The sequence below is a fragment of the Bubalus kerabau genome, chromosome 15 (assembly GCF_029407905.1).
Source record: "Bubalus kerabau isolate K-KA32 ecotype Philippines breed swamp buffalo chromosome 15, PCC_UOA_SB_1v2, whole genome shotgun sequence".
Taxonomy (NCBI): Eukaryota; Metazoa; Chordata; class Mammalia; order Artiodactyla; family Bovidae; genus Bubalus; species Bubalus kerabau.
This window is the reverse complement of record NC_073638.1, coordinates 64,974,145-65,001,010: the sequence shown is the minus strand read 5'-3', so window position 1 is coordinate 65,001,010 and position 26,866 is coordinate 64,974,145. Positions and strand designations below refer to the sequence as shown.

The 26,866-nt window shown below is 45.3% G+C and overlaps 1 protein-coding gene across 1 annotated transcript; it reads left to right on the top strand.

The window, feature by feature from the left end:
- Positions 1–334: 334 nt before the first annotated feature.
- Positions 335–25,035, top strand: CD59 (CD59 molecule (CD59 blood group)). The gene is made up of 4 exons (XM_055549288.1): positions 335–437; positions 13,367–13,451; positions 17,147–17,245; positions 23,490–25,035. The coding sequence occupies exons 2-4, from the start codon at positions 13,385–13,387 to the stop codon at positions 23,690–23,692; spliced, it is 369 nt and encodes a 122-aa protein (XP_055405263.1). The 5' UTR covers positions 335–437; positions 13,367–13,384; the 3' UTR covers positions 23,693–25,035.
- The last annotated feature ends 1,831 nt before the right edge of the window (positions 25,036–26,866 follow it).

The following is a 26,866-nucleotide window of genomic DNA, read 5'->3' as shown; positions in this document are numbered from 1 at the left end:
GAGCCGAGAGCAGCCTGGCCAATGGGAGTTTGGCATGGGCACGCAAACATTTTGAAAAACATTTTTATATTTTTTGTAAACAAAAGAAAATTCCTAAGTCCTGGAGTATTTTTTTTTAATAACAAATCGAAAGGAGGAAGGGCATCATAAACTTTACGTTTTCAGCTTTTTAACATAAAGAACTTCACCTAATCCTGGTTATGAGTCTTTCTGCACCGTGGCCTGGACCGCGCGCTTGCGCTCAGCCGTGTGACCTTGGCCTGGCCACTGAGGCGCGCAGAGCTCGGCGGCGGGCGGGGCTTGGCGGGGTCGGCGGGGAGGGGGCGGGGCCGGCGGGCGAGGGCGGGGCTCGCCTCCGTCCCAGCCCAGGCGATAAAGAGGGGCTGGGCTGTCGTCGTAGGTTCAGTGGCGCTGAAGCGGAGGCTTGGGGCTTTTAGGTAAGGTTGGAGGGTCGGGAAGCTCGCGGAGCCGCGCTCTCAGCCCGGCGCTGAGACACTTGAGCCGCTGCTCTAGCAGCTGGGCCGCGGGACTGAGGGGTTTGGAGGGTCCGAGCAGGCGCGCTCACCCCGCGCCGGCCTCCGCGCTGGGGGACGGCGAGCTGCGGCGCCCTTCCCTCCGCCCGCGTCCTTCCCTCCGCCCGCGTCCCGAAGCATCCCGGCGCCGGGGGTTCCCGATGCGCCTTTAAGCCTCCCAGCTTCTTTTGTATGCAACGAGAAGGGAGCTGACGCATTCCCCGTTCCGCGCGCCCCGCCACCCACCCACCCTGTATTGCGCCGCCACCCGCCCCGGGAATACCTTCCGAACCTCGATTCTGAAAAGAAGCTCTTGCAATTTAGGGAAAACAGATCGCACCTTGAGAGGAGGTTATAACCCCATCCCTGAGTGTCTGGAAATTCTTCTCTTACCCTGGAGGTCTGAATTTTGAATTTTAAACAGCAAGGTGGGGTCGTAACTTAGACATTTCAAGTACCATGTTGGTTTTCTTGGGCCGGCCTGGGCCGCACCCTTCTTGGAGTCTGACGGCTGACTTTTAAGGAGACGTTAAGTGGTGATTTTCTCCATGGATCCTGGAAATGTACCAAGTAACGTTCTATTTCTCCTCTGACGCATGTGAGTTCTCCCCTTTAGCCCGCTACCCACACGAAGAAGAGATGGGGTTGGTGACTCACCCTGGCAGTAGTTGGGTGACTTCTTTGAAATTGCACAGTGGCCTGTTGGCACCTTGTGAAGACTGGCGCAGGAGGCTTCCTCCGGTTTTGCTTTTGACCAGTGCTTTCCTTTTTTTCCTTCCTATAATGCTTTATGTCCACTTTGAAAGTGCCTCTTGCTGTGGCCAGCTGATTCTTTTAAAAATCCTCTTCTTGGCCAACTTTTAAAAGATACCAGGGGGCCCCAGCGGAGACCTGCCTACCACTCTCAACTGCAATAACTCTGTGCTGTGTTTAGTTGCTCAGTCGTGTCCGACTCTGCGACCCCATGGACTGCAGCCCTCCAGGCCCCTCTGTCCATGGAATTCTCCAGGCAAGAATACAGGAGTGGGTTGCCATTTCCTACTCCAGGGAATCTTCTGACCCAAGGATCGAGCCCGAGTCTCTTAGGTCTCCTGCATTGGCAGGTGGATTCTTTACCAGTAGCGCCACCATGGTGTGGTAAGAACTAAATGAGATAATTTGTGGCACCTGATAAGTGGAGAGCAAATGTGGCTGTTAATAGTTCATATCCCCATGTTCCTCGCTGAGGGTAGCTTATTCCCAGTTCTCCAGGGAAGGCACACACAGTTCAGAATGTTGATCAAAGGAATTGCCTGACTGTGGACCAAATGTATGAAACTGTGGCTTCTGTGTTTTCAAGCAGGGAACTGTAAGGAAAACACCCCACTATGCTGAGTAGCTTGTAAGATAAAATTCCAAATAAAAATGGATATTAGAGTGAGGCAAGCAGGTGTCTAGTGGAATTCAGCTTTGAGAGCTGCAGGTACAAGTTCTTGAAAAGAAATGCCTTAAAAATTCTGGGCCAACCAGACTGCCATAAACAAAACCTAGCCCAGAGGTGCTTGAGGCTTTCCAAAACAGGATGTGTTATTACTTATGCCCCATATTTTTTGTGAAATACCTTCATAGCTGGCTCTTTCTTACATGTACTACCTCAAAGGGCAGGGTTGTGAGGCAGCCCCCTAATGAGGGCCCTCTTTAAAGAACTAGAGATTTGTTCCTGGAACAAATCACAGGACTGGCCCTTCCTTTTGAGGAAGCAGCAAATTTGTGGGTTTAGAGAGTTCTGAGATGATTGTCTCTGGCAGTGGGAGCTCAAGAGTAGCTGGGAGGGGCTGTTCATTATGATGGTGGCTTTCTGTCTGTCTCTACTTGCTGATGTAATTACTTTTCTGAGCTGAGTGATCTCTGTGTAGGTGACTCAGCTTGTCTGGCTGTATGTGTCCGAGGTGATAAAGAGGCAAAGCCCGAAGTCCCCAACACTACTAGCCTCCAGGTAGTGTTACTTTCAGCTACTTGTGAGCTACTGTGCTGTGTTCAAATGTGTCTGACTCTTGACTTCCTCACAGACTTCAAACTACCAGGCTCCTCTGTCCATGGATTTTTCCAGCTCAGAACCCTGGAACGGGTTGCCATTTTCTGCCTCAGGGGATCTTCCCACCCCAGGGATTGAACCCACATCTCTTGCGTTGCCCACATTGGCCAAGTGGATTCTTTATCACTATGTCACCACCGGCCCTTGGTAAATAGTAGCAAGATCCACGCAGTGTGGCTTTGCAACTAACCTGTTGCCTTGGGACAGGTACTTTCATCTCCCAGGGCCTCCATTAATTTCTGTAAAATAGGAACTTTGGGTTTGATTTTTGAAAATACCTTTAGTCTTAAAGATCATCAGCCTCCAAGGCTCCAGGCTCCTAGGAACACTAAGTGTGCCCCTGGGAGTCTGTGAATCTTGTGGCAATATTGCCCTCGTATAGTCTCTTCTCTGGTGGCCTCTGTTCAACCAATTTATTTCAGAAGCTGAATTCACAAGACATTTCCCCGCCAGAGAGTTTAACTATGGTTAAGAAGTCAGGCCTGGGTTTAAACACGGTTATGCCACATACCAGTTCTGAGGTTGGTATATTCATTTTCTATTACTGTGGAAACAAACTGCCTCAAAGCTAGTGGCTTAACACAACACAAATGTATTAGTCTTACAGTTCCATCCATCAGAAGTCTGACCTGGGCCTCCCTGGGTTCAAATCAAGGTGTCAGCAGGGCTGGGTTCCTTTCTGAGGGCACTGTGTGAGAGAAGCTGTCCCCTTGATCATTCAAGCTGTTGGCGTGGCACAGTCCTTGTGATTGGAGGACTGAGGTGCCACTTCCTGGCTGAGAGTCGGCTGAGGACCATTCTTCACTTCTGGAGGTCACCTGTATGCCTCAGCTGTGACCCCTGTGCTCTGTCCTCAAAATCCCCATGGGTAGGCAAAGTCCTTCTCTTTCTTCAGTTGTCTGTGTAGTCTCTGATTAGAAATGCTAATTCCTGGGCACCCCTCAAGACCTCCAGAATCAGAACTTCTAGGGGCAAGGCCCAGCAATCTGTTTTAACAGCCCTCCAGATGAGTCTGACGCTCACTGAAGCTAGAGAACCAGGACTGGTACCCTATTTTATTTTCTACCTAGTCTCGAGCGTTAGTTGGTATCCACCTCCACTAGCCTGTAAGGTTCTTGAGATGGGGCTTTACCTGGTTTAGCAATCACTGTACCCCAGTGTCTAGCTGCTCAGCTTACATGGGCTCATAAATGGTCACTGTGGAGATGACTGGGGGTAAGTGTCAGGACCGAACTTACCTTGTAGAGTAAATATACCCACAATGAATTCCTTAAGTTTGTTGGGTCATTGGCGGGTTAAATGTTTTACGTTCAAATTTATTTGGATTGTTTAAATAGGTAGATAAATATTTGAGGGTGCTGGCTGGGGTTTTTGGATGGACAGCTGCGTGTCTTTGTTTTCCTCTGTAAAATAATGGAATATAGGCTTGTACTGTCCATAAACTGGCTACCCAAAACATCTTCAGGAACTCGGTTAGGGATGCCTGTATTTGTAAATCGCCTTGCTACTGTTAGCTTCCCTTGACATCTCAGGTGGATGGAAATGAATAAATCATGATTGGGTTGGTTTTTATTGTAGAATGAGAATCTCTAGTTTTAACCCTTTGCTGCTTTCTGCTGGCATCTTTTCTGCAACATCTCTGATCAGTGTTCTTTTCATGTGAACATTTCTAAGTGACGGGGAGTTTTTCATATTTCACCAAGGAAATTGATTTCCATCTGTGCTGACACTTTGTTGAGTGCCTGGCGCATGGCAGAGAGGGAGGAGGAAGTGGGGTGATAGCAAGCAGTTTCTCTTAGGAAGCCCAGAATGCCTCCCTAATTAATCCTAATGCTGTCTTTGGAAATTACATGGAATAACCTGTCCCTCTCTTCCTTGGTGGCCCTTACCGTGTTTGAAGATGCTTACTGTCTCTGACCATACTTTTCCAAACAGAACAGCCCTGATTTCTCCCACCCATTTCTCCTGGCTTTTACAGCTGTTTAGTTTGATGTCCTGATAAACTGGAAGAAATTAAGAAATCTGGCACCTAATCGTAAAAATATTATTTCCAGGCGAGGTCTGAGGCCAGCACAGAGTAATCCCAGGATTGTGTGTGCATTTATCTGCTTGTTCCTTTAAGTGCCATTAACATTTTAGCCCATATTGAGCTTTAAAACCCTCAAGTCTTAGATTTCCTTATTCTATAAAAGCATTATCACTTCACAAATTAGAAACTGAAGTAAAGGAGTTGACTGCTTTAAGGTTATATAAATTGACAGCAAAGTGGGATTAGAATATGGGTCTCTCTTTCAGGACTACTAGAAAATCCTGAAAGCCTCATTTCCCGCACCCCTCCCCCCCCACCAAATATAGGGTGTAACTAAAATAATTATTTTTAGACCTAGGAGACCATATATATAGGAAATACTTTTTACTTCAATGTGGCAAATTTTGAAAGCTGTTATGTATTTTTAATAATCAGGTAGAGTGTTAGAAAAATAAAAATTTAAGCTGCAAGTTAAATGACACAGAAGTACATTAAAATATTCTCTCTGTTGAGAGCTCTTTCTGAAAAATATTCATTGTTAAGAAAACATATTTAAGTATAAATAAGCTGCTCATAATTCTGCCATGCTGTTCATCACATGTCCCAAAATGTTTGGAAAAGTTGATGTCCCAAGCTTTTTTTTAAAGCTGTGTGTATGTATGTGTGTATTTTAAAGAAAAAGTAATAAAATTATAGCAAACTGGCTTTTTTTTTTCTTGATACCTTGTGAATAGCCTTTCATGTCTATTACTTTTCATGGCTGTATAGTTCCCCACCATGGAATTGGACCATAATTTACTCATCATCTTGTTGGACGTCTGTGTTACCAAATTCTTACTGTTTGAAACAATGCTTATATATCCTTGACTGTTACTTATTCTAGTGAAAAGCCTATTTGACTTGTCCCTGAAGCAATTCCCTTTTAGAGTCAACTTCAGAGCCACCCAGAAAAATCTCCACATTTCCTAAGATTGGCTCCAAGTGTGTTCTACCACTGCAAAATGGTGTCTTCCAGTAAGCTCACCCATCATATCCTGTGGACCCTTTTCAGAATGACTTTAGGCTGTTTCTAATAATTAAATCCATTGCTTAAATGAGTCTTAAAATGTTGAGAAAGGCATGATGAGGTCTTCTGCATGCTTCTTGCATCTAAGTGTTTGGTTGGGTGCGTTGGAAAAGTCACGGTAGCTCTGTTGGTTCACCTACCATATGATCTACAGTTGTGGGCATCATTTTTAAATTGAAAATGGAGGATGTTTTATACTAGGGGGAAGAGTTTTAAGCCTTGAGGTTCAGTTCTCTTTCTTAATGCTGAAACAGATTTGCCAGAAGATAGGTGACTGCTGCCGCTGCTGCTAAGTCGCTTCAGTCGTGTCTGACTCTGTGCGACCCCATAGACGGCAGCCCACCAGGCTCCCCATCCCTGGGATTCTCCAGGCAAGAACACTGGAGTGGGTTGCCATTTCCTTCTCCAATGCATGAAAGTGGAAAGTGAAAGTGAAGTCGCTCAGTCGTGTCCGACTCTTAGCGACCCCACGGACTGCAGCCCACCAGGCTCCTCCGTCCATGGGATTTTCCAGGCAAGAGTACTGGAGTGGGGTGCCATCGCCTTCTCCGAGATAGGTGACTGATGACTACTAAAAAGGAAATTTTTGTAATGTGTGGATTTTCCTATTTCTGATTATAAAATCAATGCTTGTCTCTTTATAGAATATTTGGGGAAGTATGGCAAAGAGTAGAGGGTCAGGAAAAGAAATAAGAAATCATAAATAATCCTGCTTAGTGTTAACTATTGTCAGCATTTTAGGGGTATTTATAAAATAGCTTTAAGACAATCAGCTATTTTGTCTTTTCTGGTGGCTTAGTGGTAAAGAATCCACCGGCAGTACAGGAGATGCAGGTTCAATCCCCAGAAGGAAATGGCAACCCACTCCAGTATTCTTGCCTGGGAAATCCCATGGACAGAGATGCCTGGCAGGCTAGAGTCCATAGGGTCGCAAAAAAGACAGACAGGACTTAGCTACTAAACAACAACAATGAAGACCTGGACTTCTGATTCAAATACTGTTGCAGGAAGGCGGACCCCTTCCAGGGCCCGAAACTGGGCTCTTGTCTAACACTCGGAAATGAATTGTCTGAGGAGACACATGTGCTGACAAAGCAAGAGATTTTATTGGGAAAGGGCACCCGGGTGGAGAGCATTAGGGTAAGGGAACCCAGGAGAACAGCTCTGCCATGTGGCTCGCAATGTCCGGCGATGGGATTAGTTTCCGGGTGGTCTTTGGCCAATCACTCTTAATTCTGAGTCTTTCCTGGTGGTGCACTCAGCCAAGATGGATGCTAGAGAGAGGGATTCCCGGAAGTGGATGGACACGCGGTGTCTCCTTTCGACCTTTCCTGAACTCTTTGGGTTGGTGGTGGCTTATTAGTTCCGTATTCCGTATCAGGATCTCCTGTCGTAAAACAGCTCATGCAAGTGCTTACTATGGTGCCTGGCCAGGGTGGGCAGTTTCAATCGTGTGCTTCCCCTAACAATACTACAATGTTAGCATCTGCACACTGACCAGTTCCTTCCTCTGCCATCTTTGCCCTCTTGCATCCAAGTCATGGAAACATCCACTGTGACTCCCAGCCAGTCCTGTGGACTTAAAGCTCAATCTTGTTGACAGTCCCCATCCAACCCATATGGTTGTGGGCTGCCTTAGGCTTGGGGCCTGCGATCGCCTCTGCTCATCCAAGCCCAGAGTGTTTGTCCAGCTTTCTGACCTGATGCTACCTTCTGTCTACCCTCTCCACCCTTCTCAGCCCAATGCCCCTTCCCTGCCCAGCTTCTTTTTCTGGGAACCTCATGACTTCCCATGACTCTGTGCCCTCTGCAACGGCCCACACTCTGTCTGTGTCTGCAGAGTGTGCTTCTCTCAGAATCTGAATAAATCCACTTCTTACCTATCACTTTGTCTCACTGAATTCTTTCTGCAATGAGACATCAAGAACCTGAGCTTCATTAGGTCCTGAAACCACGTACCATGGGTTTTGGCTGGGTTTGAGTCCCAGCACATGAGTTCAAGTCCCAATCTGTGGTAAACAGATTCACAACCACACCCAGACTTCCTGCCCTAAGTCAAACAGGCATTTCCACACCTCCTGGCCTCTCCTTCGGCCAGGCACTGTGCCGTGTGGTGTGTGTGCTTATCCCCGTGTGTCCTGGATGCAGAGGGGAGGCCTAGAGGTTGAGTAACACACAGCAAGAAGTGGCAGAGCCAGAAATATCCAAGGCTTTGTTCACTGGTCAACGAGAAAGCCTGACCCTGAACCAGTTCACTATGCAGTTTCTGCTGCTTTTGTTAAGAGATAAACCTTTCTTCAGTTCAGTTCAGTTCAGTTCAGTCGAGTTGCTCAGTCGTTGGAACCCTTTCATCAAGGGTGGGTTCTCTGCACCACACCCTGTTTATTTGTTTTAATGGTGCTATTCATGCCAAGGACCATTTGGAAGAAAGTCTCCTAGAGGTTGTGACCTCCTCCCTCCTCCTCTGGTGGGGCTGCCTGAGGAAGCAGCTATTGCAGAACTTTTAGGAAGAGTCTGACACTCCCTGCCTCCCTCTTTGGGAACCTCTGATGGATGCCTTTCTCTCCTCTTCTCTTGCAGCACTTGTTCCCAGCCCCAGGCTTGTGTGAGTGTGTTAAGTTATCCTTTCTACCCAAACGCCCTTGCATGTAAGGAACCAGGCTGGGAGCTGGGGTGTGCTAGGCCTGGGTCACAGACTGAGGTCCAGGGATAGGGGAACACTTATCATTTGTTCACTTGACTCATCTGGCTCCAGGCAGAAAGCATTGCAGGGGCGTTGGGTGCCAGCCAGAGGGGCTGGGACCTCTTCCTGATTTGTTAAGGAGAAGGCAATGGCACCCCACTCCAGTACTCTTGCCTGGAAAATCCCATGAACGGAGGAGCCTGTTAGGCTGCAATCCATGGGGTCACTAAGAGTCAGACACGACTGAGCGACTTCACTTTCACTTTTCACTTTCATGCATTGGAGAAGGAAATGGCAACCCACTCCAGTGTTCTTGCCTGGAGAATCCCAAGGACGGGGGAGCCTGGTAGGCTGCTGTCTATGGGGTCGCACAGAGTCGGACACGACTGAAGTGACTTAGCATAGCATAGCATAGCACATAGAGACCCTGATCTGTTAGGGTGCCTCCCATCTCTCATGTTCAGGGAACAAGAGGGGAACTCCCTGGAAAGGCCAGGATGTATGGACATGCCTGTATGACTTAGGGCAGGAAGTCTGGGTGTGGTTGTGAATCCGTTTACCACAGATTGGGACTTGAACTCATGTGCTGGGACTCAAACCCAGCCAAAACCCATGGTTTCAGGACCTAACGAAGCTCAGGTTCTTGATGTCTCATTGCAGAAAGAATTCAGTGAGACAAAGTGATAGGTAAGAAGTAGATTTATTCAGATTCTGAGAGAAACACACTCTGCAGACACAGTGTGGGCCATCGCAGAGGGTGAGCGTGCCCCGAAATTTGGGGTGGTTAGTTTTTATAGGCTGGGTAATTTCATATGCTAATGAGTGGGAGGATTATTCCAACCATTTTGGGGACGGGGTGGAGATTTCCAGGATTTGGGCCACTGCCCACTCCTTGATCTTTGAACAGTGCCTTGGAAATGTTATGAACCTCCTTCCATAGTTCTTCAGGCACTCTATCAGATCTAATCCCTTGAATCTATTTCTCACTTCCACTGTATAATCGTAAGGGATTTGATTTAGGTCATACCAGAGTGCTCTGGTGTTTTTCCCTACTTTCTTCAATTTAAGTCTGAGTTTGGCAATAAGGAGTTCATGATCTGAGCCACAGTCAGCTCCCGGTCTTGTTTATGCTCACTGTATAGAGCTTCTCCATCATTGGCTGCAAAGAATATAATCAATCTGATTTTGATATTGACCATCTGGTGATGTGCATATGTAGAGCTTCTCTTGTGTTGTTGGAAGAGGGTGTTTGCTATGACCAATGCATTCTCTTGGCAAAACTCTATTAGCCTTTGACCTGCTTCCTTTTGTACTCCAAGGCCAAATTTGCCTGTTAGTCCAGGTATCTCTTGACTTTGTTCGTTTGCATTCCAGTCCCCTATAATGAAAAGGATATCTTTTTAGGGTGTTAATTTTAGAAGGTCTTGTAGGTCTTCATAGAACCATTCTACTTTAGCTTTTTCAGCATTACTGGTCGGGGCATAGAGTTGGATTACTGTGATCTTGAATGGTTTGCCTTGAAAACAAACAGAGATCATTCAGACTGCATCCAAGTACTGCATTTTGGACTCTTTTGTTGACTATGATGGCTACTCCATTTCTTCTAAGGGATTCTTGCCCATAGTAGTAGATGATGGTCATCTGAGTTAAATTCACCCATTCCAGTCCATTTTAGTTCCTTGATTCCTAAAATGTCAATGTTCACTCTTGCCATCTCCTGTTTGACCACTTCAAAATTGCCAATATACTCTGGATCATTGAAAAAGCAAGAGAGTTCCAGAAAAACATTTATTTCTGCTTCATTGACTATGCCAAAGCCTTTGTGTGGATCACAGTAAACTTTGAAAAATTCTGAAAGAGATGGGAATACCAGACCACCTGACCTGCCTCTTGAGAAACCTGTATGCAGGTCAGGAAGCAACAGTTAGAACTGGACATGGAACAACAGACTGGTTCCAAATAGGAAAAGGAGTACGTCAAGGCTGTATATTATCACCCTTCTTATTTAACTTATATGCAGAGCACATCATGAGAAACGCTGGGCTGGAAGAAGCACAAGCTGGAATCAAGACTGCCGGGAGAAATATCAATAACTTCAGATATGCAAATGACACCACCCTTATGGCAGAAAGTGAAGAAGAACCAAAGAGCCTGTTGATGAAAGTGAAAGAGGAGAGTGAAGAAGTTGGCTTAAAGCTCAACATTCAGAAAATGAAGATCATGGCATCCAGTCCCATTACTCTGTGACAAATAGATGGGGAAACAGTGTCAGACTTTATTTTTGGGGGCTCCAAAATCACTGCAGGTGGTGACTGCAGCCATGAAATTAAAAGACGCTTACTCCTTGGAAGGAAAGTTATGACCAACCTAGATAGCATATTGAAAAGCAGAGACATTACTTTGCCAACAAAGGTCCATCTAGTCAAGGCTATGGTTTTTCCAGTGGTCATGTATGGATGTGAGAGTTGGACTGTGAAGAAAGCTGAGTGCCGAAGAATTGATGCTTTTGAACTGTGGTGTTGGAGAAGACTCTTGAGAGTCCCTTGTGTTAGGGAAGCACACTGAGTGAAACCGCCCACCCTGGCCAGGCACCACAGCAACCATTTGCATGAGTTGTTTTACGACAGGAGGTCCTGGTAAGGAACAGGGAACTAACAAGCCTCCACCAACCAGAAGAGTTCGGGAAAGGTCAAAAGGAGAGACCACCTGTCCAACCACCTCCCAGAATCCTCTCTGGCATCCATCTTGGCTGAACAAGGCGTGCACCACCAGGAAGGACTCTGAGTCAGAATGATTGGCCAAAGACAACCCGGAAACTGATTCCATCACCATAAAACCCGAGACTGCAAGCCATGTGACGGAGCAGTTCTCCTGGGCACCCTTTCCCAATAAAATCTCTTGCTCTGTCAGCACATGTGTTTCTTTGGACAACTCATTTCCGAGTGTTAGACAAGAGCCCAGTTTTGGGCCCTGGAAGGGGTCTCCTTTCCTACAACACTTGGACCGCAAGGAGATCCAGCCAGTCCATCCTAAAGGAAATCAGTCCAGAATATTCATTGGAAGGACTGATGCTGAAGCTGAAAATTCAGTACTTTGGGCACCTGATGCGAAGAACTGACTCATTTGAAAAGACCCTGATGCTAGGACAGATTGAAGGCAGAAGGAGGAGATGACAGAGGATGAGATGGTTGGATGGCATCACCAACTTGATGGACATGAGCTTGAGTAAGCTCTGGGAGTTGGTGATGGACAGGGAAGCCTGGTGTGCTGCAGTCCATGGGGTCGCAAAGAGTTGGACACGACTGAGCTGGCACTGACATGGCACCTCTGGGTGTGTTGTTTCACTTGCTGGTTGAGGATCGAGGTCTAGTCTTGTCTGCCATCTTGGTCCCATTTGATTCTAATCAGTTTATGTTGTGTCCTTGGGCTATGTCTTTCTTTCAAAAGTTGTGCCCTGCCCCTTTCTCTCCTGTTGCAGTAGTGGTGGTGGGCGTGCGTGTGTGTGTGTGTGTGTGTGTGTGCAGAGTGAGGCAGGAAGTGGCAATAGCCACCACTTTCCTGTGACTGTGTCAAGCACGTAGTTATCTGGTTTTATCTTACATCTCCCCATGTGGGGAAGAACCCACGTACAGATGAGACAAATGAGGCTCAGTAGCTGTGGGAGAGCTGGGCTTTAGTATGTCCGGGTCTGAGCTTATGACCACTAGCCTTGGGCAGCCTCAGATCCTCCCTGCACTGGGGTGTTGGGCAGCTGCCCTCCGGGGAGGGTCAGCCTGGTGGGAATGGGCATATAGGCTATGGTAGGTTTTGAAGACTCCAGAGGGAAATGAGGGTGATTCAGCCTTAAAGAAAGGCCAGGCCCGGTTGGATTTTCTTCCTGCTTCCCCACTCATCAGAATATGACCTTTCTGTCTCCTGGGCGTGAGCTTCCTCAATATCATCTTCTTTAGGCAACACCCTTCCTGGTCCCATCCTCCCCACCACCTACCTCCAACTCAGAGGAGGGCTGGGGGTGGGGGGTGGGGTGGGGCAGGGCTCACCCACCAAGAACCCTATCTGTTTGCCAGAAGTCCTGGCCTGTGGGGCTCAGGAGAGTAGAATGTGGAGCCACCCTGGTTTGGGGCAGAAATCACCTCCCTGTTGCTCAGGGAAGTCGGGATGGGGTCGGGAGACTCCTTAGATCTGTTGCTTATGGTTGGGACTTGGGCTAAGTTAAAAACCGCCCTGTGGCTTGGCTTCCTTCTCAAGTGAAAGGAGGATTTGAGGCATTTCAGCCCTCCCCTCTTCTCCCCTGATGCTCACTGCCACACCTCTAAGTATTAATGGAATAGGGACTAGACAGCAGTTACCTGGAACCTGCCCTTACTTTTCAGAGTAAAGGAAGAGGTGTCCCCATCACACTTATCAAGGTGGGGAGCCAGAGCTTCAGTGCACTAAGCCTTTGCCCCATGTTCTGCCACTGAATGCCTGCTGGTGTCCCCCAGAGTCATCCCTTTGGTGTGATGCACTTCGTGGCATGGCCTGGAAAAGTGATGCTTGCTGGGCTCAGCTCAGCCAGCAGCTGGAGGTGGGGCCTGCAGAGCTCGAATTGCAGGCGCTGCCTTGGGTATTCTGTACATTTTACCATTGGAGTCAGTGCCCCTGATGGAGGAGACAGTGCTGTCCCACTGCTCAGTCGTGAACACTGAGGCTCAGAGGGACTGAGTTCCTGCAAAGGTGCATGGCTACTGTGGGTGAGGGCTGGGGTGGGCCCTGTGTGCTCTGTCTCCCTGCAGCCACCTCTCCCACCAGGCCTGACAGCATTTCTTCAGCAAGCTGAGGTCTTCGACTGAGGAGGGGCCGAGGACTGCCCGCACAAAGAACACCCTTGGTTCACGGCCCCTGGCACGGAGGTTCCCTGTTTTCTCGGTCTGCTGTCTACTTCCTGTGTTTCCAGAAGCCCCCAGGCCTTCCGGCAATCACCTGTTGGTTTGTGACAGTGCTTTGTGTTCCTTCCTCCCAGGTTCTGTAGCTGGTCGCAATGGCAAGCAAAGGAGGGTACATCCTGCTTGGGCTCCTGTTCTTCCTGGCTGTCCTCTGCCAACTCGGTGAGTGGTCCAGAGGGACTTGGATCTGGGTCATGTAGGTTGCTTCCACCCTAACTTTTTCTTAGGCTTCAGGATGACCAAGCTGGTGCCACAGACCCAGGCCAGGCTTCGGTTCTTTCGCCATCAGTGTTACAGGTCCAGGGTGATATGACTGCTCCTTCCTACGTTACAGCCCTGCCCTCGGCGAAGCCCCTTCCTGAGTTACAGTTCATCCTGGGTGACAGAGCTGCTTTTGTGGGGGAGAGATTACACACAGCCTCTTAAGTTTCACGCCTCGCACTGCCAGCAGCCAGGGCTGCCGACCCATGCCATCTTCAGAGTGCTGAGCTCAGCGGCCGCCCCGGGCACTCCCATGCGACACTGCTGTGGCCGAGGGCACTGTGGTTATAGCAGCAGCAGCAGCTGCCCACAGCATTCATGAGCCGATCACTGTTCTCAGCATCTTAACACTATCTACTTATTTAATCCTCATATCCATCCTATGGAGCAGGGGCTATTTATTGCCACTTTCCAGATGACAAGACTGAGGCCCAAAGAAATGGTTTGTAAAATATCACACTGAAGCGCTGCAGGCACAGTTCAAACCCAAATAAGCCTTTCATCAAAGTGTCTGCACCTATTTCCTTGCCAGCCTACCCCTTCCCCCCTCCTGGAGATACTCATTACCTCTAACAGTAGGAACACCTGTGTTTACTTTGCTTCATTATAAAAATCAGAGGTCATTTTCTGCCTCGGTCATGTTACAACAAAAAAATTATTACTATTTTTTTTTTTTTGAGGCGCAGGGATGGGAGACGGAAAAGAAAGTAGCCGTGTAGTGAACAGGACAGAGTCATCTGTGTGTTGGAGCATGTCTTAGAGCTTACAGCGTTAGCAGCTTCCATACGGTGAACACTTACTATGTACCAGACCCTGTCTCATTTAATCCTTAGCCATCCCCTGAGGGCTCAGTGCTGTTAGGCCCGTTTTACAGTTGAGGAAACTGAAGCAAAGAAGAAGTTAGCCCAAGGTCACGTTGGAGCAGAAGTCATGACCTCCCTGCCCTCCTCCCCACTGTTGATCTTAGCCAAGGTGGTGTGTAATATAGTCACTGTGTTACAACATACATTATTGTCACAGTTCTACCCAGTGAATTTTCTGTAATAAGAATAGCTTGGGGGACCTCCCTGGTGGTCCAGTGGTTAAGACTTCGCCTTCCAATACAGGGGGTGTAGATTCAATCCCTGTTGGGGAGTTAAGATTCCACTTGCCTCATAGCCAAAAAACCAAAGCATAAAACAGCAGCAGTATTGTAACAGATTCAATAAAGACTTTAAAAATGATCCACATCAAAAAAGTCTTAAAAGAATAACCTGGTCACACCCTCTTTCCAACAGTCTACATTTGCTTATGGAGCTTGGGTTTGGTGCCATTAGCCATTCTGTGACAGGTCTTGGGGGCACTTAGGTCCTTCCCGAGGGAGTTGGAGTGTGAAGAATATCCACTTCACCCTGGTTAAGTGGCTGGAATATCAAACAGCCATCCTCTGACTTATTGCTTGCCCCTGGCCTGGTCTTCTCCGTGATTATGGTTGGTTTCTTCTCTTTTTCACTCAGGATGGTTAGAAGAACATCATGGTAAACAAACCAAGCATGGGCTTGAGAACTGACCGTGTAGGTGTAAGTCCCAGCTCTCCTCTTAAGGGCTGTCTGCCTTTTGACAAGTTAGTTAACATCTTAGTTTAATGGGGATGGCAGTCCTTAAGCCTGCCTCTTAACAGCAGTTCTCTGAAGACTGAAAGTTTAGATATTTGAACACAGCGTTAGCTGTGAATATTTCTGCCTCACAGAAGTTCCAAAGGTGAGCTGTCTTTCCTCTATCTGAAAGTTTGTCAAGAAGCCAAATGAACTCTGGCTGTAGCCAGGAGAAACTGTACTCCCATGGGCAGCCTTTCCAAATGGCCCTCTCAGATAGCCAGGCAAGAATATCCTCTCCCTCTTCACTCTTTCCTCTTACCAGGTGGACACACTTCTGGAGCAGGGAAAGATTGTTGAAAATTGGCATCTTTGTCCCGTCTCACGGTGACTCCCCTCTTATGCAGGCATGGCAAGCACTGAGCCTGGCATAGAAGAGGCAGAGGGGGCCAGTGGAGCCCGGCCCGGGACCCAGGGGCTGGCGTCATCTCTGCTGCTCGCAGTGCTCTGAGTGGTCTTGATGGAGTCGCTCCTCCTCTCCAGACATCTGTCTTATCATCTGCAAACAAAATGGAGGAGGAGGGGGTTTGGGGGGCTGATATTTCAAAGTTTAACCTGGAACCTTCACAAATCAGAGGGTCCTCTGCTAGTTGGGATTTCACACCTGTGAAGACAGACGTGGTCATTTAAGATGTTTATAGAGAGCTTCACTCCTGACTGTGCTCAGAAAGTGAGGAGCCACTTTCTTCTGGCCTTCTGAAAATTCTTCTCCCTGGTGATAAACCCAGGCTATGGCCTTAGGACTAAAAGTCAGCTCTGGGGTGCTAAAACCCACATTTTGGTCTTGGTTTCACCATGCCATTCTTCTATGACACTTTACTATTTCATCTTTGAAAATGTCTTCTCATACATACGGGCACTGCCAGATACTGATTACATGGCAAATGTGGAATATGACTCATCTTTGTCCTGTCACCAGTGCTATATAAAACAAAGGGAAAATAATTCAGTGAAACTTGAAGTCTAGCCACCAAAGAGGAATCCTAAGACTGGAATGGGAGTGCTAGTCATTTTTCAAATTGGGGAACCAGAGGCATTTGCTCCTGATACGAGCCAGCCCTTACGTTCAGTGTCACTGTGCAATGCCTGCTCACCCCTGTGGGTTTAAGATACACGGCTGCTGCCTGTCCCTTGGCTGTGTTTGCTTCTGGTGATGGGCCAGTCCCTCAGCAGGGAACAGCCACACTGAGGATGCCTTATCCCGGAAGCCATCAGACTTGTTCTGTAGAGGGCCAGGTAGTAAATATTTCAGGCTTTGCAGGCCAAGAGACAAAAACCAAGGGTATTTTGTAGGCTTTTGTATAAATAAGAGAGAAAACAAGTTACTGTAAGTTTTTAATTGACGATTCAAAAATTAATTGAGTACAATTTTTTATGATACAGCCCTACTAATAAAAGTGGAATTTTTTCTGGGAGAATAACATTTTGCTTACACTGATTCAAAACTTAGTGTTCCCCATCAAATGAGTTGCGAATGTTCATGTGTTGATACTGATTTGTAATAGATTTAATGTATTTCATCTCGGAACATGTCTGTTCACACAGATCAGATCAGATAGGTACTACCAAATACCGATGATCAGTCCATGAGAATGTGATGTCAGAGCATAATTGTTCTTCAGAAGTTTTTATGGAATTCTGTTTATCCTCTTGATGGGTTCCTTTCAACCTGATAGTAACATTGCAGATTAATGACTTCTGGTTGAAAGTAGGAGAAAGCTTCTCCACTGCACAATTAAATGGGTTTTGAAACCTGGACATTTCCCTTTGCACATACCACAGAGTCCGGTAAAACCACTGCTGGAACTGTAGTCTGAACTTCAAAACATGTGTCTGCTGCAGGTTTGTGTGGGAAGGCATCCCACTGTGGGTTGCTGACCTCTGACCCGCACTACTGGAGATGGTGGGCTTGCTTCTGCGCTGCTTCTCTACAGGTCCTGACGGTCATTCTTCTGGTTCTAGGTCACAGCCTGCAGTGCTACAGCTGTATTAACCAAGTTAACTGCACTTCAGTCGTCAGTTGCTCACGTAATCAAGATGCTTGTCTCTTCGTTAAGGCTGGTAAGAGCCTCCCCCTCCCCTCTCTGCCTGAGTGTAATGCGTTGAAGAGAGCCTGGGGAAAAATCCGTGCCACCTTCTTTTTTGTTAGACTTGTATTCAACAAGTAATAGCTACCATTTAATAGCACCAGTTGCATATGACACTAAACACTTTCCATTTGTTTTTGTTTTGTTTTTCCATTTTTTTTTAAATTTAATGCTTTCCATCTACCACTTGGCGTAATCTTTTATTCCCATTTGGTAAACAAGGAGACTGAGATTCAGATTAAGCAACATGCTAAGGTCAAGGAAACCAGCTCAGGATTTGAACATGGAAATCCATCCAATTCCAACACTTGTTCTCATAACACCTACACTGGCTGCCTCCTAAACTTTTGAGAGCCTGCCATGTGCTAGAGCCTGAGCTAGGAGCTCGAGATACAAAGATGAAGAAAGGAGACAATGAAAATTGTGAGAGGCTTGTGTAGCCCTCACAGATGTCTTTATTTACTTATACTCGTGTATCATTCTGGGGGGAATTTAATATATGCAGAGTCCTAAGGGGACTCAAGCTGAGCTCAATGGACAAATAGAAGTAGGAGGACTAAGCGGGGAAGGGTGTTCCAAAGAAAGGCAAAGCAGGTACCGAGGCTCAGTGGCCTCAGAGAGCAAGGCACTCACGGGCTTGGGATGGGGAATGGCCTGCATTGACAAGTTCTGTCAAATCTGCATTTTGCAAATTGGTTAGACTATGAAATTGCCTCCTCCATAAATCCTATTAAAGCAGAATTTAGGAAATGGTGGGCAGAGGCAAGAAACCAGCCACATCATACCCTCTACTCTCTCTGGGTGTGGTTCTGGATTGAATTGACATGTAGAAAAGATACTGTGAGGTGAGGAGCGGCTCTTTCAGGGTCTGCTTAGTGAGTGTACAAGGTAAACCCCCCAACTTCCATCTCTTAAGAGATAAAAATAAAAACACGCTTCAAGTTCGTTCACTCACACTCTCTATGCAGATTCTTCCCAGCATCCTTCAAAGAATGCTGAGCACATCAGGTAAACTCAGAAAAGTTTTGGAAGACCCACAAGCTCAGAAAAACCTGATAGAAAGAAGGGGGAGATTCATTCCCCCAAAAAGGAAAAATCCGTCAGTAAGTCAGGATGAATTAGAATTCTCCTGTGTAAATAATAGGAGTATCTCTTGATTTTGGTACTAGTTCCTGGAATGCAGCTCTAATTCCAAGGCCTGCATGTGAGGTCCTTGTTTCTTTAGGGAGCCAGTTCCTCTGCCTCACCTGGAAGACCATGTTGATTCATAGCTAATGTAGAAAGCACAGTGAGGCCCCCAGAGAGAACAGCCATTCACTCCGCAAATATTTGAGCACCAGTTACCTACAAACACAGAGACCTACTTCTTAACCCTGATCATCTGTCTCTTGGACCCCCACGACAAAAAGTATAATTTCCCAATGAGATAATAAAGGCAGTATTATGTGTAGAGTAAGTATTAGATTAGCAGTTAGAAGCTTTGAGCTCAGATCTCTGTCCTGCCAGCAGTAAGTTCTTCCTGCCTGTGTTTTTTTATTGACGGAATGGGCATGTTGGATGGTAGAGGTGGAGAGAAGGGATGAGGGAAGTAGAGTGAAATTGATATCTTTTTTCCAGCTCTCTAATCCTATTGTTTCCTACCTAAATGGTTAACCTTTCATTTTAATTGTTTTCCAACATTATTGAAGTATAATTGACAAATAAAAACTGTATATATTTAAAGTATGAAATGATTACCACAATCTAATTAATACATTCACCCTCTCCCATTATTACCTTTTTGTGTATGATGAGAACACTTAAGATCTATTCTCTTAAGCAAGTTTTGAATAGACAATCTAGTATTATTAACTCCCTGGTAAAGAATCCGCCTGCAATGCAGGAGACCCCAGTTTGATTCCTGGGTTGGGAAGGTCCCCTGGGGAAGGGATGGGCTACCCACTTTAGTATTCATGGGCTTCCCTGGTGGCTCAGATGGTAAAGAGTCTGCCTGCAATATGGGAGACCTGGGTTCAGTCCCTGGGTTGTGAAGATCCCTTGGAGGAGGGCATGGCAACCCACTCCTGTATTCTTGCCTGGAGAATCCCATGGGCAGAGGAGCCTGGCAGGCTACAGTCCATGGGTCGCAAAGAGTGGGACAAGACTGAGCGACTAAGCACATTATTAACTACAGTCACCATGCTCTACATTAGATCCCAGAATTTACTCATCTTCTAATGAACTGTTACACTTTTAAAAACAGTTAATGTAAACACGAGGCACGTCTATTAGAAGCACCAGGATGTAAAACACTGACCACACCAGATACCAGTGAGGGCATGGAGCTCCTAGAGCTCTCATTCACTGCTGGGGGGAATGTAAATTGGTACGGACTGTTAGGCAGTTCCTTAAAAAATGAAACGTACCCTCCCCATAGATTCAACAATTGCATTCCTTGACTTCATTACCCAAATGAATTGAAAACTTAGGTCCATACAAAAACCTGCACATGGATGTTTATAGCAGCTTTATTCATAATTGCCCAAACTTGGTGAATGGATAAGTAAATGGTGGTATGTCCAGAGAATGGACTAAAAAGAAATGAGGTATCAATCTATGAAAAGACATGAAGCAAACTGCATATTTCTGAGTGAAAGAAGTCACTTTGGGAAGGCTAAGTACAGTTATCATTCCAACGACATATTTCAGAAAAGGCAAACTAAGGAGATAATAAAAAGGACAGTGACTGCCAGGGGTTACATGGGGAGGAGAGAGGATAAATAGGTGGAGCACAGGATTTTTAGGGCAACCAGTATACTATAGTGATGGATACACGTCATATGTTTTGTCAAACCCCATAGAATGTACAACACCCAGAGTGAACCTAAATGTAAATTACAGACTTTGGGTGATCATGATGATATCAGTTGCAACAAATGGAGGTGTTGGAGATGTTAATAGCCAGGGAGGTTGTTTAGGGTCGTGGCTGGGGGTATCAGGGAGCTATATAGGAACTCTGCTCAATTTTGCTGGGAATCTAAAACTCTAAAATACAATTTTTTTTAAGGATGATGTGAATCTTAAGTAATAATTTTCTTCTTCTCATGAACATATGTCCCAAAACTTCAGCTAGACATGTGGTAGCAGCAGTTCTTGAAATCTAGATACTCAGACCTTACAGTAAGGCAGATGCTAACAGAGCATCTAAATCCCCCTCCAGCTCTGATATCAGCCTGGGAGACACAGAGTGCATATTGTCATAAACATGAGTCAAAGGCCAAGCGTACATTGTAGAAATTATTTAATCACATTTCACCCTCAGACTGTGAAATGGGAATACTTATCTCCCAAGGTCAGTAGGGCAGTTCGAGGAGAAATGTATATGATAGTGCTATGCAGATGCCGTCTGGAAGAGAGACAGATAGGTATTAATTCAGCCACTGTTTACTGGCATCCTGGCTAGGTCCTGGAAGTATAAACCATGTACTTGGAGTCTGGCAGAGCCTCTGATGACAGTGTCAAGCCATCATTGCTGAAATGGCCTTTCAGATAAGGGACATACTTAAGGGTCCCTAAGGCAATTGGGGGCTATTGCTTGGTAAAAGCAGACTTGAACCAAATCTTCAAAAAGGGTAGAGAGGCTGTGCTCAGAGAGAGAACCTTCAACATTCCAATGACTGATGTAATCCACTTTTACTCGGGTCATTCTGATAGTGGCTTTGGTGAGAAGCTCACCCTTGTAAGGTTGTTATGCAGATAAGATCATTCAAGTAAAATGTTTGGCTCACTGCAGGACAGGTAGTACGTGATTAATTGGTAGCAGTTATTAATAAATGACTAATTTATTAATAATTATGACAAAATTAATCTTCCCTCCTCAAGCTGTTAGGCTTCCCAAATTAACATTCTGGTGGCTTTAATGCCTTCCTAGTTCCAGTGTCTGATTATTATTATGTAAGGCAGTAACTTGTCCTATTCAACAGTATTTTTAGCACAGTGTTAGAAGCAGCCTCTTAAATGCTTATGATCCAAATAAGCAGAGTCACTGGAACACTTGTTCTGGCCTCTACCACTTGACCAAACTGCATTAAAATCCAGGCCAGCACCTCATCTCTGAAGGGGAGTACAGAACAGTTATACTGCAGTTATTAACTTAGGGGTTTTTGCTCTGAGCTGTGAGTGCAGTTGGATAACTTAGTTACAAGGCTTACATAAAAAAAATAGGCATCTGTATTTTTTATCTTTCCAACAGAAAAGAAAAGAAAATGATACCAGGGCAAGCACCAGCCTTCTATTGATATATCTGTGTGTCCCTTGCATCTAGCACATAATGTAACTTTTGAAGAGGAAAATCTAACATAATTCTTCTCTCTCAACACTTTTTTTTTCTTCACTTAACATAGTTTATTTAATTATATATGCCACTCGAAGATACTTGGCATATATACTTTTGGTCTTTATTTTCCTTTGTTGTGCAAAAATTAGGACCACAACTGCATATTCTTTTGGAAAGTTTTTCCTGTGTTACTGAATAGTCTAATGATTTTTAAAGGAAGTTAAAATATTTTGGAAATAAATTCATCCAGTGACTTTATTTTACATCTCAATCCACATGTAACAAATAGATAAATGGAAGATAGTAGTCTGTGAAGGTAACACTGTTCAATTCCTTGGGAATCCTTCCTGAGAAAATTCATGTATTTAGCCCCACACATATGCTTTATAGAAGTGGACCACATTCTACATATTGCTCTGCATCTAGGCTTTTTTCTCTTGAGATGTAATTCACATATCTCAGTTCCAAAGTTCATTTTAAAGTATATAATTCAGTGGTCGTGAGTATATTCACACGTCTGTATAACTGTCTCCACTAATTTCACAACATTGTTGTGGTCCTAAAAGGAAGCCCCATACCTATTAGCAGTCACTGTCCATTCCTCCTCCCCACACACCCTGGCAGCTACTAGTCTACTTTCTAGCTCCATGGATTTGCTTGTTCTGGATATTAACTGAAACATAAAATGTTGTGGTCCTCTGTGACTGGCTCCTATCACTGAGCATGAGGTTCTTAAGATTCACCCATGTTATTGGATATATCACAGTACCTTATTCCTTTTTATGGCCAAATAATATTCCATTAGGTGGATATACCACATTTTGTTTATCCGTTCATCAGTTAATGGACATCTGGGTTTGTTTCCACTTTTTAGCTGTTTTGGAATAATGCTGCTATGAACATTGGTCTATAAGCTTTTGTGTGAACATAGTTTTCAGTTCTCTTGGGTAATGTATTTACCTAGAAGTAGAATTACTAGGTCATATGGAAACTATTTGTAACCTTTTGAGGAAATACTAGACTTTTCCGAGATATCTGCACCATTTTACCTTTCCACAAGCAATATATGAGGGTTCTAATATTCCATGACACTAATTATTTTCCAGTTTCTTGATTACAGCCACCCTAGTTGATATGAATTGATATTCATTGTGGTTTTGATTTGTATTTTCTTAATGACTAATGATATTGAGCATCTTTTCATGCACTTATTGGTCATTTGTATATCTTTGAAGTATCTATATCCTTTGCCCATTTTTTAATTGGGTTGTCTTTTTATTATTCAGTTGTATTTCTTCTCAGATGTGTGATTTGTAAACATTTTCTTCCTTTTGTGGGTTTTGTCTTTTTAATTTTTTAAAGTGTTCTTTAACTATTTGAAGCACTAAAGTTTTTAATTTTGATGAAGTCCAATTTATCTACTTTTTTCTGCATTTTTTTTTTTTTAAAGAAACTAAAACTCCCCATGTCAACACACACAGTCCTATGACATACCTCATCTGCACGGAGCTTTGTTGTGTGGAACCGCTACCATAATTTATTCAGATGCTTTTTTTTATTAACAGACTGTCTTTTAGTTTCTTGCTGCTACAGATAGTAGAGCAATGACCATTCTTGAGCATGTATCTTAACCCTTTTTCATTCAGAGAGTAAATCCTAGAAGTGGGATTGCCAAATCAGGCATGCATTTAAAAATCTTAGTAAATCTCGAACATTAGTATGATCGCCTGTTGCCTGCTATGCATACCCAACTGTACTGGCTCTGCTGAGACTCTGGTTTTATGGAGAAGTTCCATTCAGAGCTGGGTCCTGCATCTTTTTAGCCAGATATGAGAATTCAAAGACAAGTATAGAGCTTTACCTGCTTGATTGCTTACCCTTGTATGCGTGTGTTTCCCCACAGTGCCGCTAAAATTTTACCACCAGTGTTGGAAGTTCGAAGAATGCAGTTTTGAGTTGATTGCAAAAGCCTTAGGGGAGAAGGAGCTCCACTATGACTGCTGCCAGAAGAACCTGTGTAACAAAAGTGGCAGGACGAGCATATCCGAGAAGACGCCACTGCTGCTCACCCTGCTGCTGGTGGCAGTCTGCCGCTTTTATCTCTAAATCTATGCCAGGAGGGCTTCTCCTGAATATCGTGTTTCTATCTATTCCTTCCTTCGTGTGATGCTGTGTTCCAAAGGCTTTTTATTTTCCAACTGGATCCTGTTGGGAAAGACTAAAACTAGCTTGAGCAACTTGAATAATAGAGGAACTCAGAAAGACTCTGAAGACCAGTCCTCTTGGCAGAGAAGACCTGTTTGAGTTGAAAAAAGTTAAGAGTGAACCGCATGTAATTTGAGTGAGATGACATGGTTCTTACTCTGTACTTTGTGAGGTTAGCTTTGCAGGGACAGCTTGAGGAGCTGCTCTGAAATCCTCAGACGTTTCCCTCTGGTTCCTCGGATGTAATTAGTGTGATCAGTACTTTTTTGGGGTAGCTGGGGCGGGGGGCTCCTTTTCAGCAGTCTCTCTCACAAGGAATGCTTTATGCTCGCCTTTCATGGCCCCTGTATTGCCAGGGAGGCATGATGCATCTTTCATATGTGGGCTGTCAGTGAGGGACAATGAAATTCTTAAAGAAGAGTAGTGGGAATGACTTGTATTCTCAGCTGCCTGGGAAGGAGGTAAGCTTTCCAGATGGCAGGGCATGGAAGCACAAGGTTTGTCTTCGAAGAGGCTCAAATCTGTTTTCCTCTGTCTCTCAAATTTTGTATTGGCTTTGCTGTCTTTCGCTAGAAAAACTCAGTAGCATAAATGAACAGTGTGTTAAAACTATCCCTTCCACTCCCCACCTTTTCTGTTGACATGGTAGGCTGTCTTGGCTTTGTCACACACAGTTAAAAACTAAACATTTGAATATTCTATGTTACATGTGACTTGCAGTTATTAAGTATGCTTATCTTAACTGTTCCTGGTAGGAACACTCTTCATGTGTGCATGTATAATGCGTGAAAGGAACAGGAGGGGCCTCTGGGGTTAGGATTTGAAAGTTCCAAATGTCATCATGAACAGTAACAGGTCTGCAGGGATGTTTTACCTGCCAACACACAGCCAGCAGGCTCCTAGCTGAGTCTGCACAGATTGTGTAAAGTACATTGGTAAGGGCTATTAGCATCATCACAAATGCTGAGGCTTTCAGAAGCATTATCCGTTTGCTAAAAAGTGCCCACCTTTTCAGGAGGACAAAATTTTGCCTTTTTCTTGTGGGTACTGGTGAATAAGATTCGGTAGATTTAATGATATTTGTATGCTTACAATCTTGGCTGTATGTAACAGCGTAGCCTGACTTTTACAGATAAAGGTGACATTTCTTGACTTTTTTTAAAAAAATCCTTGTTTTTGTGATGTGCTGGACAGACTGAAATGAATCCTGCCTTTTTTCTGAAAATAAAATCTCATCAAATGCACGAGTGTGGTTACTGGCCCAAAAGGATAGCAACATATGCAACACGTCCAATGGTAGCAACTGAAAGAAGAGATCTTAGCACAAGGTTTCTTCTGTGGCTGCTATTACTTGAACATGAACAGATAGAGGCTTCCTCATCCCAACCAAGCGTTACTTTGGTGCTTTACGTTCCTTGTTGACTCAGTGTTTTTCCTTCAGTTCAGTTCAGTCGCTCAGTCCTGTCCGACTCTTAGCGACCCCATGAATCGCAGCATGCCAGGCCTCCCTGTCCATCACCAACTCCCGGAGTCCACTCAAACTCACATCCATCGAGTCAGTGATGCCATCCAGCCATCTCATCTTCTGTCATCCCCTTCTCCTCCTGCCCCCAATCCCTCCCAGCATCAGTCTTTTTCAATGAGTCAACTCTTTGCATGAGGTGGCCAAAGTACTGGAGTTTCAGCTTTAGCATCATTCCTTCCAAGGAACACCCAGGGCTGATCTCCTTTAGAATGGACTGGTTGGATCTCCTTGCAGTCCAAGGGACTCTCAAGAGTCTTCTCCAACACCACAGTTCAAAAGCATCAATTCTTTGGCGCTCAGCTTTCTTCACCCAGAGTGCAACTCGGGGTGACTCTTTCCTCAATAGGACTTCTGCCTGAGGAAGTACTGACCATTCCATAGCAAAGCAGCTCATCTCATATAGTGCCTTTTAGTTCTAAGGAACAAGAACAAACTTTGACGGACTTAGGCAGGAAATGTATTTTGGGAAACTTTGAAGAGGAATTCAACCAGACTGAAAAAAGCTAGGAATTGGAATTCCCTGGTGGTCTAATGGTTAGGATTCAGCACTTTAACTGTCATGGCCCAAGTTCAGTCCCAGGTTGGGGAACTGAGACCCTGCACACCGTGCAGGGTGGCAAAAAAAAATTTTTTTTTTAATTAAGAAAAAAGCCAGGAGTTGGGAAGTTCCAGAATTCTCTTTCTAGATTCAGATGCCAGGGTGAGACTGTCTGCTTGCTCTCCTGGGTCTTGTGCCCACTTTGGGGCCAGAGTGCATTGAGAAGGGGGTCATTCTCTAAAGCAGAATCTGCTAAAGGAGCTAGGGAGAGCGCTGCTGGGAGTCAGAATCAGCAAGGGTTGTATAAATAAAGTTTCGAGGTTTCTTTCTGCAGATAGTTGCTATGACTCATGCCGTAGGCTAAGGGTTGGATGTCTGGACCCAAAGGCCAGAATACAGGGACTTCCCTGGTGGTCCAGTGGTTAAGACTCTACACTTTGAATGCAGGTCCCACCCCTTCTCATGGAACTAAGGTCCCATGTGCTGTGTGGTGCAGCACCCCATGCCTCGCCAACAGGCAATACTACAAAGGCCAGATGAGTTGGAGAGTCACTAGTCTTGGGTTCATTACTGGGTGTTGATAACCCCATCGGGGGCTTCCCTTGTGGCTCAGATGGTAAAGAATCTCTGCAATGCAGGAGACCCGGGTTTGATCCCTGGTTCAGGATCCCCTGGAGAAGACTGACTGGAGAAGGGAGCTTCCTTTCCGTGATCAGCTTCCCTGGGGCTGCTGCTCTTCCCACCCTTGCTATTGTGGGCCATATACAAATTAGTCAGCCCCAGGATGCTGACCCTGTATGTGAGCACTGTTGGCTTGTTACGGTGCTGTGACCAGAAGTGGAACTCAGCATAATGCATAAACTCTACTAGGGTAGATAAATGGGACCTGGCTCTAAGTTTTTGAACAGGGAGCATATTGGGTCACAACTTGAGGGCTTACTGTGTGCCAGGCACTAGTCTAGGCACTGTATGTATATGAGCTCATTTTTCTCAGTAACTATGCATAGTATTG